Here is a 12,381-nt window from a genome sequence, read left to right as displayed (position 1 = left end):
ATGCGGGTTTAAGGGTTAAACCAGAAACATGGAAATAAAACTTAACTAGACCATGGGGTGAGCCTGAGTTAGTATTTGAATTATGAGGGCTCTAGTTATCATATGAAAGTGTTGTACTGTAGTACTTCCAAAACAATATTGCATAACAAAAACACAGTAGTAAGTAGGCCAGCAAGGCTAAATTGGGAGGTTATATGTGACTGGATCTGCGAAAACCTGACACAATCGCACATTTTTCAAATTCCTGTTTATTAAATACTTATAATCTACTTAGCCAAGTGTACCCACTGGCAAAGTTTCAGCCTTGTATGCCACTAACAGTTACAGCCCTACGAAGTAGCAACAACAGAAAAATTGATATATACAGCAAGTATAGGGAAAATAAATTACAGGCGCCTACAAAAATGGTTGTAACTTACCAACAAATTGAGGTATGGAGCTACAATTTTCACCATCGTGTCTGCCATGAACAGGGGAATCAATTACTGGATAATGTTTCCCTTACTCACCCTTCTTCACTACATACAAAAGCAAAATTCGTGAAGAAAAATCGATCACGTATGATCGCTTCGACGCAATGTAAACAAACACTCACAACCTCCGTATCCTTGGGTCTACTGCAACGAAACAAAGATTTTCCATCTCCTATTGAGCAGGCGAATAAGATGATATCCAGGGTTTTATTGTTAGTTCCTTCCTTCACTAAGAAATAGGCTTTCAAAAAATTTATGGATTTTTTTCAATAATATGCCAAGTATTTCACCCAATGTATTCAATGCCATCTACCGTATATGTTTTCTACTAGTGATGTATGTAACAAGGATTAAAATGGTACCTAGGGTTTTACCCTAATGCTAAATAGTGAGACCAAACTAGCCAAGTAAATAACTTTTTGGTAAGGAAAACATGACATACCTTTATAAAGTGGTCCATAACTCGATGGTGATTGTTCCTATCACCTTGCAATCGTAATCGTTTTGTCATTGAATTTTCTATCAGGCCACATATGATTCACATGAGTAAACCTACAACCAAAATAATTTGAAACATAGAGAAGCTACTCATTGTTGTTCATCTCTTCATAACAAGCCGCTGTAGTTACAGCGTTCATTAAACCTTCTCCAAGTAGCCCAGTAAACAGACTTTTAATCAATGTCTTATTGTAGGCTAAGTTACCCCACCTAATGTCGCCATGTGTGTGTAAACACAAATTCCCCAAAAGTTCTTTGCAAGTTTAAGGGTTAACACCTAACCTTAACAGTTCTTATTTTATCATCACTAATTCACTTAACTAATTCACTACTATGCCACACTGTAGTATGCCAGGATGAACGCCAATGCTTGAAAATAAGCTATAACAAGTAGCAAAACGGCTGTTAGCATCGAGAGATACCCTTCGAGTTCATTGTGTCAGCGCCACAAAAAAATTGCAGCTGGCATGGTGTAACTACATTGAAGCGGCGTGTTGGCTTATTCTAAGTAGTTTAGAAACTTTCTCTGAGCAAAGCGAGTACAGAAAGAGTGAAAGAAAGTAGCAAACTGTGGCTATTGGTATCAAGATCCACTCTTCGAGTTGATAAGTGTCAGCACCACAACTTGTGGCACTAGTGCATTGGTCCAAATGATGCGTGCCTTGTCCACAAAGTAAGCTAACAGTAAGGTTATTGTGTATTAGGCTTTGTTGATTTCATTTGATCAATGTAGTAAACAACCACGAGCTAGACCATAGGTTTCTATTGGATTTACTACCCTCATTAAGCCTCGATCTAGACATCAAAGGAAATTATGAGTAAATTTTCTAACAGCAGTTAATGTGGTAATGTCAAAAGAATTGTAGCATCCCAAATTTCAAGTAACCCACTATTTAAAATGTATATAGTACTCACATCAACAGTTTCTGGTCATCTCCAACTGATCCAAAGATGCTATCGTGTAGAACATGCCAGGCAACATCCTGTAAAATAATAAATAAGATTATACATATGCACAGCAAAAGATAACCAGATCAAGACTTCACATGATGGGCAATAGATTCAACAATGAAACTTTGCATTAGAGCACAACTATTTGAAAACAATTTAAGGTCCAACTTGGACTGCATAGAATCCCAGGCACTCTTTACAGGAACGGACATACGTAACTCCACTATAAAGATAAATATTTACGTGCTCCCAACAAGTCTTGCTCCAGACATTTTCATTTTTACCTCTGAAAGAGGAAGCCTCTAGCAAAAATGGGCTGTCATCGTCACACACTCACGTGCACACACACACACACACACACAAAAGCATTGGCACTTTTGATGCATTGTGTGTGGATTGTAAACAAAGAGACACTTTTATATCCAAGAGTTTTGAGCCAATGATGCTATGAATAGCACTATGATTAAAACCCATTCACAGCCACTGGCCAAATTACATCATACTAACCATCCAATACACAGAACTACTTAGTAACCATATATCTAAATACTCGCTAAACTAAGGTCGACTGTGTTGTTTTTGTTTACATAATAGTAATCGCAACGAAATTATCAAACAACAAAGTTTAAACTTCGGTAATAACCAGCCCGAACAAACAACGGAATACCAACTAACTATTTACTAAGGTGTGTTACACTCCAAAGACCTGTTCTATAGAGTTTACTACTTATACTGCAATCCACAGCTGGTTTTTTAGTGATTTGTCTCATTTCTGCTGTTGCACGTGTGTATCTGCACTCATGTCCACCATGCCACATCTGGTTGACTGTCGACTTTACCTGTTTCCATCGATGTATAACACTTTCTTTCAATTCTTTGTTATCAGCTACTAGTTTTCAACCCAAAGAACGATATAATTTGTCTATTATAAAAGGTTACACTTTACACTATTACATAATAAACACACACTAGTCCGGGAAGGATCCGGTTATCCCAGAAATGGGACCTCTAAGGACGTATCTGTTTCAATACTAGCGTATCTTGCTATGAAATGCATTTTATGAGTTATTGCAAGGCTAAAGTTTATTCTGTGAGTGAGTTATGATGCCATACGGCCATATGGTGGCAGTGGTTGTTAATGGGTTAAAAACTACTAAGGCCATATGCATAAAAAAGGAGTTGGACATTCTGAAGTACCACATAAACCCAAACTAAGCGTAGATGTACCAGACACAATGGTCCATACCTCCACTACAGCATTGTGGCCACAATATACTGTCTTGGCATTCAATGTCCTTGCATCCTGCATTAACACAACAAAGTATTAGAGTACAAACAAACCCATAATACAAACCTTAGGAGCAGCGTTCACATCCCACATGCAAATTGTCTACATAACAACAATCATTGTCTGTAACATGACATTGTCAAAGCTCACATGATCATCAGAAGCACTTAAAAGGTATCCCTTAAAATTGTTATTCCAAGATAGTCCATAACTGAAGTGAATGTAACATAATATGATGTAATATAACCTAAAAATAACTCACCCTTCCTTTGAATGTCCCTTGAGGCGTAGATCAGGCTGACACTCAACGTTATCTGTACAAGGGATATTTCCAAGAATAAAAAGCAGGCATGGTGTGTAGTGGATGGGGGGAAACTACCTGGTCTAGAGGGATGTTTGGAGTAGTCAAACACAAGCACATCTGAAGATGGAGTCTTTGTGGCTATAATGAATGGACTCTGTGGCATAAACCTTGCCCTGTGGGGATATCACATACACCAACACATGCACAAATCTATTGGACAGATACATATACAAATATCAGATCTAGAATAAGTAATGTGAAGTACTGTATTCCAAAATACTGTACGAAGACTGAGCTACTATTGCGCACACTTGATTGTCTTAGTCTAGTTTTTCTGTGCATTTCTGTGCATGCATGTGTACACACACACATACACAAACAGACAAACAAACAAACAAACAAACAAACAAAACTATACCTATTCACTTCACCCTCATGGTTTATCTTGATGTCAATTTCAATCCTTCCAGCTACTGAACCAAATCCACCATACTCTGATAACAATCCCCAACAAGACTTCCAAATAATTCTAAATAATACACACCTCCTTTATCACTGTCATAACGACTGGCATCAATTTGAGCATCGTCACTAGGCAACTTGACACTTGCAATCACCAAGTGGTTTTGTTCATCTGAACTGTATAACATGTACAACTTAAATCTGGTACAAAATAAACACATAGTTTTAGCTCACGTGTGTGTCCCTAGGATCAACCTATGTACTGAAAAGTCCTTTCCTTCAGGTCTGCAAAGCACATACAAAAAACTACTAATAGGATACAACAAAACACAGCATATGTAGGGATAAACAGCTATAAATGAGGTGGGTTTAATTATTACATAAATGAATGCTAGAAGTAAGCATTCGAATGTTTGAATTTTTTTTTGAAAAACTACGAATTATTCAAATGTTTTTAATGATTAAAACCCAACAGTCAAAGTTTTAAATTATTTTCATTGACAAATTCACAAGATATTCCATTACTAAATTTATTAGACAAAGGAGTAAGACCTATTGTTGTGAGGATTCTATGCACTTAATTGTTTAAGTACTCTTCATTATAGACAGTAAGGTGAGTGTAAAAGCAGTAGCGAAGTTGTAGTTCAATCTTACAGCTGGCGAGCAAGCTGGCATGTGTAGCATTTTTGGCTTCACACACACGCACGCACGCACGCACGCACGCACGCACGCACGCACGCACGCACGCACGCACGCACACACACACACACACACACACCTGACTATAGACACCAGGCTATTACTAATAGTGAAGTACAAGTTTCATCCATGTAAACAACTTGACACCTGGGACATGTGGTGTTTTGCACTACTTTCAGCTGCACGCATGAGCTAATTGTATACAATGGGTGCTGCCTACATGATTCAAATGTTATGAATTTGTATTTGAATGCTCCCAAACAAATGAGCATTAGTCTTAACTACAGGCACGCATTAGTTATGCTTGACATGGTCACTATAATGAGGTGGTCTAAGCAATGAGGTTGTGACTTTAACTATGCTTGGGACCTATATACTGGACTACAATGAGGATGACTTTGTTATATTGGCCATGTATCAACACAGATGTGTAATGTCACATTAATGAGACACAGCTAATACCATATAGCCTAAATATTTCAAGGGGCAATATTTTCAAGATAATTAGTAAAAAAAATTTAATAACAACAATTCAGGTGAGATTGGTACCACTTAGTCTTGCACCAATTTCACCTGAATTGTTGTTATTACACAGCCTGTATACCTGTGTCCATAGGATTCGACACGCTCAACACCCTTCAAAATATTATACGGTACGTATTCATTAATAAGACCATCTCATTAATGAGGCAATCAATTTAACACACAATATACAAATCATTTTCTCCCAATGGCACACAAAGAACAGACCAAGCGAATTATAAGTAACCAGAAACAGCCCATTACAAGGTACTCTAATATTTTCGTGCACAACAACTTGTACATTCACGCCATTACACAAATAAGTACACTCGTACAACACTGATAACCCACTTCGTTACATCTGGCAACCACTGTGCTGTAAGGCTGGGCCACTCGAGAGCGTGCGTCATCACCAGGTCGTATAGAAACGGCGTATTCTTTTTCCATATCTTATATTCTTCATTGATAACGCGCTCCTCAACATTATCATCAACACCTGTAGTGAAACGAGTGAACAATTTCACTAAACTTTCACCAACACAAGTACGCAACTACTCGAACGGCACGTACGAAGGCGGAGTTTATGACTAAACACGCTCGGTAAATACAGCGGTCCTTGTTACAGTGTATAAAGTGTATTGTACCTTCTCCTGCACTCATTTCTGCCTTGTCTACCAATATCAGTTGTGATTATGTATCCCTTCGAATAGTCCGGGAACCTTCCACGTGTGGAGCCAAATTCCCACCAATCAGAAACCGCTATTAATTACACTATACACGCCTCAGCAATTAATTACAGTTTACACAAATGAATTAGGCGCTAAAGATTCCCGTGTGTTCTAGTGAGGTTAGTGCAGGCCGAATATATGAAGTGGCACTGAGAGAAGGTTAGAAAATGATTCCAGCTACGTTATAATATTTGTAGACCACGTTACCACAGCTCGGCAGCACAAAGACAAAGTGGCGCCTGCGCGTTAAGAAGAGTAGACACAAAGGTAGCAATCCAAACAGTGGTCTACAATGGTCTTCACAGCTACACCAGAGATAATATTTTTCACATAATCCCCTATCTGGACCACAGTACTAGTCTTGTATCGATACAGAAAATCATTTAAACAAAAGAATGAACCAAGGCTAGGGTTCGCAGTGGTGTCAAAGGTACCATTGTGGTGTGTGTTTAGTCATATGTGTGCTGATGGGTATGGAAATATACCAATAACCATTGGGTACATAATTACCGATAGTGGTAGGTGCCGGAGCTATGTTCTTTCTGAGGGAGCTCCATTTCTCTCCCATTTGCATGACAAATTAGTCAATGTTTTGGCAAACCCAATAATAATAATGTATATTATGTGATCTCTTAAAAAGAGTGCTAATAAGGCTAGACTCTAATATTGCGCAAACAGTAACAGGTGAAGCAGCAAATGGGAAGGAAAGAACTGGCCCTAACAGCACATGATTTGCTTTTAATTTTGAGTTGGTCAAAACACCGACCTGCCTTGCTGCATCGGTGAAACATTTGTAAGGGCTTTCAGAAATTCACTTGACCAGGAACCAGGATTCTAAGTGTTGTATTGGTGCAGCCATGTACAAGGTTGTGGTTGTTAGTTTAAAAATGTAACTTATTACTTGGTTAAGCTTTTCCCTGTAACTCTTCGTGTGAACAAAGAAGAAGGCCATTCCAACAAAGAAATGAAATCGGTAAACTTTATTCTACTGTATTGCAAAGAAGCACTCATAACTCACATGCCTTACGTTGTACAAACACGGAACAAAAATTCTTACTCTCCATAAACAGGCAAATCCAATGATGTATTATTGATTTGACCTTTTTCCAGTCCATACTAAAGCATACGACGTGATTATTGTTTTATGCAGCATGTGTATCATTACCCAGTGAATTTCTAATACATTTGATAGAATTTTGTGAAACAGTTGGTTTTCACTCAGCAAGTCACACATTACTCCCATAAAAAATCACATATTTCTCGTTATGTGGTAACTTGTAATACATTTCTTTGTTAAAGGCTACAAAGTCATTCTAAAATCAAGTTCCCAAGTGACACGAGCGAAACATGTGTTTCTGTATTGTAGGTCAGCCACAAAACATACTTTGTAGTATCTTGGCCTTATTGACACTCCCCAGACACTATAATTTTTTTTCATGTCTGAAATGCTGACTACAATGCTGTCCAGGCCCAAAATACCACCGATACAATGCACATTAAATGAGCAAGTCAAATGTAATATGCATTATACATTGCTTGTTACTCAGTCATGTAACATGTTATATTATCCATTACTGCAGAAAGTAATAATTTTTACATACTGTACACATTACATTTGTCATGTACTTACTTGAAGGACCTCTGAATTTATAGCCTTTTGCAGAAAATTTCTAATAGCAGAACTGTACCACCAAAATACTAGTATTAGATTTGCAAAGCAAAAAATTGTGTATTTTGTGAAGAAAGCATAAGAAACTTTGTACACACATAGTTTCTACCTACAATACATGAAGCAATTTTTGAGATTATAGAGACATCATAGATTTGATTTTGGCGTCCTTAATTACAGCTCGTTTTATGTCTCAAATTAGGGACCTACCTCTGTTGTATATCACTGATGTAATAATGCTCAATTTGTTCGAACTGAGTGTGAAACATCTTTATCTGCAGCAGTGGCATAACCAAATGTGGTCCTGGGCCTAGTTGTCAGCAGTCGGTCACACCAAGACAGTGATGAAGGAAGTTGGTGAGGATGCATTAATGGGATTACAAGTACAGTAAACTTTAGCAACTGTAGTCATGGTTGAACAATAATTAATAGTCTAGCTTGATAGACGTATCAGCAGTAGCTATGGTTTGACTATGGCTAAACAGATACATGTTCTAACAGCTGGTGACAGTAGTGAGTAGTTGTTGTTGGTATTCTGTTTTATTTGAATATTTGCAAGAGTGCACATTTTTTGAGGTTGTCTAATTTAATATATCATACACGCAGAATGTTCTAGAACAATATTGGTGGATCCAACACACTAACCACTATCTTGGCTGTTCACCTCACTATATTTTTACTCAATAAATTCACTGTTTATAAGTAAAAGTTTAATAGGTGGAGGTTTCCGGTATGAACTGTACTTTCACCTCCCAGTGACTGCTCTATTAGAGTATCTCAACCTTGTGATTTTACACTTGCTTGATTTTTGCTTTATAACTCTGTTACTGTAACCATTAAAAAGGTACTGCTAAGGTGATCAGCCTATGTACACACCAATTTTTCAAATTATTCACATTATCGTTTATCCTGTAGTCATGACAAAAACTGATCTTTTTACAAGTTGCAGCTCATAAAGTATTATAGATTTACTTGCCCTGATTAAAACACAAGTAGCCTTATTTTCAGTACTTTACTCATTACTTTACACATAGTGTGGCATTGTAGACTAGTACTTCTTCCAGGGTATTACCATAATCGCAAGTACAAGGAAAGTGACTGAAGCAGGGATTAATTGTCCACTAGTGTATCTCAAGGTGTAGGGGACCTCCCTTGTTTTCCTCCTTTTTATTTCTTTGATCCCTAATCGAACTTAAAGTTTGTTTACATTTACTTTATTATGATCGCTGCACACACTGCATTACAAGAAAGAATGGCACTAGGTCTGAACGCATGCCTCAACTATGTATTAATAATTGAAACAGCAAACTAGCCATTACAGTTCATCAGTTTTCAGCTAAGTTTGGCCTGTTACACAGTGTTACAAATGAAGAACACTATGAGAAGGACCTCTCTGCAATCAATCTACTCACAACGGAAAACTCAAGAGTGCACCATTATACATATTTTCAGGTTTTATGTCTCTACAGGCATAGATATATAGTGCAATAATTACAATATTTGTATACAACTCATAGATGAAGATTTATGAAATAAAGGTTTCTGATTATTCAAACAACTATGTGGTTTACAGGCAGTAATTACACTTGTAAATATAAATTCAATGTAACTTATATAACACCAACAATTCGCAGATCCGAACACTTTTGTGCTGCACTTGGTTGTCCTTCACGTATTACTTGAAGACATTAGAAAGGCATTGTAGCTGTGGTAGGACTTATTTTGAGAGCTAGTCACCATCAAGTCTGCTAGTTCTCTGAATTAAATTTTTTTTGTTTGTTTACAGGCTCATCATCCTGATCAAAATGAATACCCGGTCCATTGAGATCCCATATATGGCAATGTGTTCTTTAGATGTTTGCCACTACTTGTCCAGGTCAGCAAAGGACACTGAATGGATTACATGACAATAAGCTACAACAATAACCACTGATAAACACATGATCCATTGAGCAGAAATCACCCCAGATCCACCATGTGGCTTGGCTTTTTGGAGTTGTTGGTATGAATGTCCCATCTTGAAAAGGAAAAGAAAACAACCCACAAGTGATGTTATTCAAATTGTCATAAATGTACAGTAAAAATTATTAAGTGACTGTGGAGTTAAAACACAACCTCACACACACAACACACACACAATCAGACCTGATAGTTGCCCACTATAAAACCACTTAGCACATTTTACTAATTTAACGACAGGATGTCAGATCAGTAATAGTGTGATGAGTAACTAGTAACTCATCAGGTCATGTAGTTTGGTCAGACATAATCTCCTATAGTTATCAACAACAAAGAGGAAACCCAATAGGATATTACTAACAGTAACTTACTGTATAGAGGGAAACTTTGGCGGGAGTAAACTTTAGTGAATAGCAAGCTAAATTGCATTTGGTGAAATAAACATTGGTAAATTCAAGCTCAATCTATAGCTATGATGCTAATCTCAGGCGCTTAGGGAGATTAATGGGTTAAACTTTGGCGAATTTTTAGTGAATCGCCAAATTCACCAAAGTTTTCCCTCGCCAAAGTTTCCCTCTATATGGTATATACAATTACCACCAATTGTTGAAAGTGAGTATAGTGGTCACATGTAATGTTATAAAGTTCCCACACATGGCCATACATCTGATCCCATCCAGATAAGTTTCTGTACTATTGTTATAAATACAGTATTCAGGCATCAATCATTCATTTACTGTAGATCAATTTTTGTGAGCTAGAACATCCACAGAAAATTTAACAATGCTATAGCACAAAACTGCCACCCCATGTGGCGTGCTGTACAATTGATCTACACAACATCTTAAAAGTTAAACACCTCACCCTTTTGGATGTTTATTCATATATTTACTCAAAATGTATAACATGCTATAGCTAACTAAGATCATTATACAAGTACACATATTACGTGTCACCAAATTCTGTGTTAACTTTTTGTGGTGCTATAATTTTCTGATGTACAATTTTATATTGCCACTTCGAATTGTTGTCATAAGAGCCTGGGTGTGTATGTTTCAGGATAAGCACATTTGTAACTAATACCAATTGTAATAGCTTAATGATCAATATCACTCAACAACTGCAGAAGAGAAAGCTGGTAGCCAGCTCCAGCTTATTTATACAATCACACACTAAGGTCAAAGCTACATCATCATGTACAACTAACAATAAACAAATTAGCAGTTCTAATTAGCCATAAGAATTAACATCAGTTCATAATGTATTACATTGTCTAGTTTTAACGCATGAAGAATGGTATGGTACTTAAGTTTCTATCATTACATTTGTAGCTTTGATTGCTATATTAGAGTAGTTAATTCAATGCAGTGGGAGGTGACAAGTTCAGTGTTACTGCAACATGTACATAACTGAAACACTATCAATTGTCAACGCAGGAATAATAAAGCTACCTTTGAGCTATAAAAGGTTTCTGTGAAACTCACCTACGTAGATCTATCACTCCATCACTGCTTTGTTAGACTAGTGCTTTGTTAGACTAGTGTGATTGCTTTGTTGAAGTGTCTCAAATTTAAAACCAATTTGTACTCAGACTTGTTCCAATACTAAACTATTGGATAGGGAACATATTCACCTCTTTGATATTACTATCACAGCATATCATAGCAGACAACATTAATACACACATTGTTTATAAGTATTTGTTAATAATCATGACAACTAAAACCCACAATCAAATTGTGTATGAGAGGGTATACAACAAGTGAACAAGCTGTACTGAGTGATCAACTAGGAAGGTTTTGGAAGTATGGTACAGTACTTGAAATTTTTGCAAGGCCTTTCTCTTACAAAGGTCCAATTCACACGCACACCAGCAAGTGCAGATATTAGACCCCACTGAGAAGGTAACTCATCCGTAGAATTAGCCAGTATTTCTATTACTGTTCTTTACATTGCTGTAAGAACCTTTGAAAACACAAAGTTTATCATACAGTACAATAGTACTAGTAGGGACCACAAAGGAGTAGGCGTGGCCCACGAAATAATATCACCCAAAAAACAGCCTCAATTTCCCTTGATGATGATGAGGCAGTATTGGCTATGTAAAACTAAGCCCAAACAAGCTTCCAGATTGACCCAAAATGCTTTCAACAAGCTTAAGTTGCTACAAAAGTTTAAAAAATTTATTTAACAGAATTTTCTACTGACTGAGTAACTAACTGACTGACTGACTGATGCCTTCAGACAAACATAACTCGATAACGGCTAAGGCTACAGGCTTGATCTTTTCACTGTTTGATGTCACTTCATTCCGAGAGGTGCCTTTTGGCATACCACAATACGTACAATGCATTCTTCATGGACTTACCAGTGTCCTCCTTTGTGTCCCATTCATCTTTGCTGACAGTGAAAAGTGTTGATTTGGCGATAGCACGTGATGGCTTCCCAGAAATTGTCCGTATTTGTCATAGTGGCTATTTTGATAGCAGAGGTGCTTTTCAAACAGTTCTTGATTCGTACGCTGCGTAACGGTTGAACATAGCTGACAATGAAGCGTAATGGATATTTCATTTTTCAGATGATAATTGAGATAACTGGGGTGTGCGGCACCACTATACGTGGATTGCAGAGGTGCTTTTTGAACAGTTCTTGATTCGAAATGCTGTGTAACGGGTTGAACATGGCTGACAAAGAAGCATAATGGATACTTTACTTTTCAGACGATAATTGGGGTATGCGGCACCATTTCAGATGTGGTATGTGTGGGTTCACCAGTCATAATAATTTACAAAAAAAGTTAACAAACAAGTATATACACAGAAAATTTG

General features: G+C 37.2%; 1 protein-coding gene and 2 long non-coding RNA genes across 4 annotated transcripts in view; 1 reads left to right on the top strand and 2 right to left on the bottom strand.

Moving 5' to 3' along the window:
- LOC136257484 (histone-binding protein RBBP4-like) overlaps positions 1–5,996 on the bottom strand; it is a 32,372-nt gene extending 26,376 nt beyond the window's left edge. The window contains exons 1-11 of the mRNA XM_066050705.1: positions 5,842–5,996; positions 5,549–5,693; positions 4,211–4,261; positions 4,059–4,153; positions 3,933–4,008; positions 3,590–3,687; positions 3,473–3,524; positions 3,361–3,421; positions 3,277–3,312; positions 3,169–3,225; positions 1,887–1,954 (exon numbers count right to left, since the gene is read on the bottom strand). Of these exons, the coding sequence (XP_065906777.1) occupies positions 1,887–1,954; positions 3,169–3,225; positions 3,277–3,312; positions 3,361–3,421; positions 3,473–3,524; positions 3,590–3,687; positions 3,933–4,008; positions 4,059–4,153; positions 4,211–4,261; positions 5,549–5,693; positions 5,842–5,857 (755 nt within the window). The 5' untranslated portion in view covers positions 5,858–5,996. The remainder of the gene's footprint in view (positions 1–1,886; positions 1,955–3,168; positions 3,226–3,276; positions 3,313–3,360; positions 3,422–3,472; positions 3,525–3,589; positions 3,688–3,932; positions 4,009–4,058; positions 4,154–4,210; positions 4,262–5,548; positions 5,694–5,841) is intronic.
- On the top strand, positions 5,981–10,889 carry LOC136257487 (uncharacterized). 2 transcript variants are annotated; one of them, XR_010702029.1, is made up of 4 exons: positions 5,981–6,084; positions 6,138–6,355; positions 7,797–7,951; positions 9,381–10,889. It is a non-coding gene; the product is annotated as an uncharacterized lncRNA (long non-coding RNA). The 2 variants fall into 2 exon arrangements; XR_010702028.1 differs by having other exon boundaries at positions 7,876–7,951; positions 9,381–10,888.
- LOC136257486 (uncharacterized) overlaps positions 9,111–12,381 on the bottom strand; it is a 73,571-nt gene continuing 70,300 nt past the window's right edge. The window contains exon 6 of the long non-coding RNA XR_010702027.1: positions 9,111–9,611. This is a non-coding gene — a long non-coding RNA (uncharacterized lncRNA). The remainder of the gene's footprint in view (positions 9,612–12,381) is intronic.

The sequence above is a fragment of the Dysidea avara genome, chromosome 6 (genome assembly GCF_963678975.1).
Source record: "Dysidea avara chromosome 6, odDysAvar1.4, whole genome shotgun sequence".
NCBI lineage: Eukaryota > Metazoa > Porifera > Demospongiae > Dictyoceratida > Dysideidae > Dysidea > Dysidea avara.
Note: the sequence above shows the minus strand (reverse complement) of the source record. Positions and strands in the feature narration are given on the sequence as shown.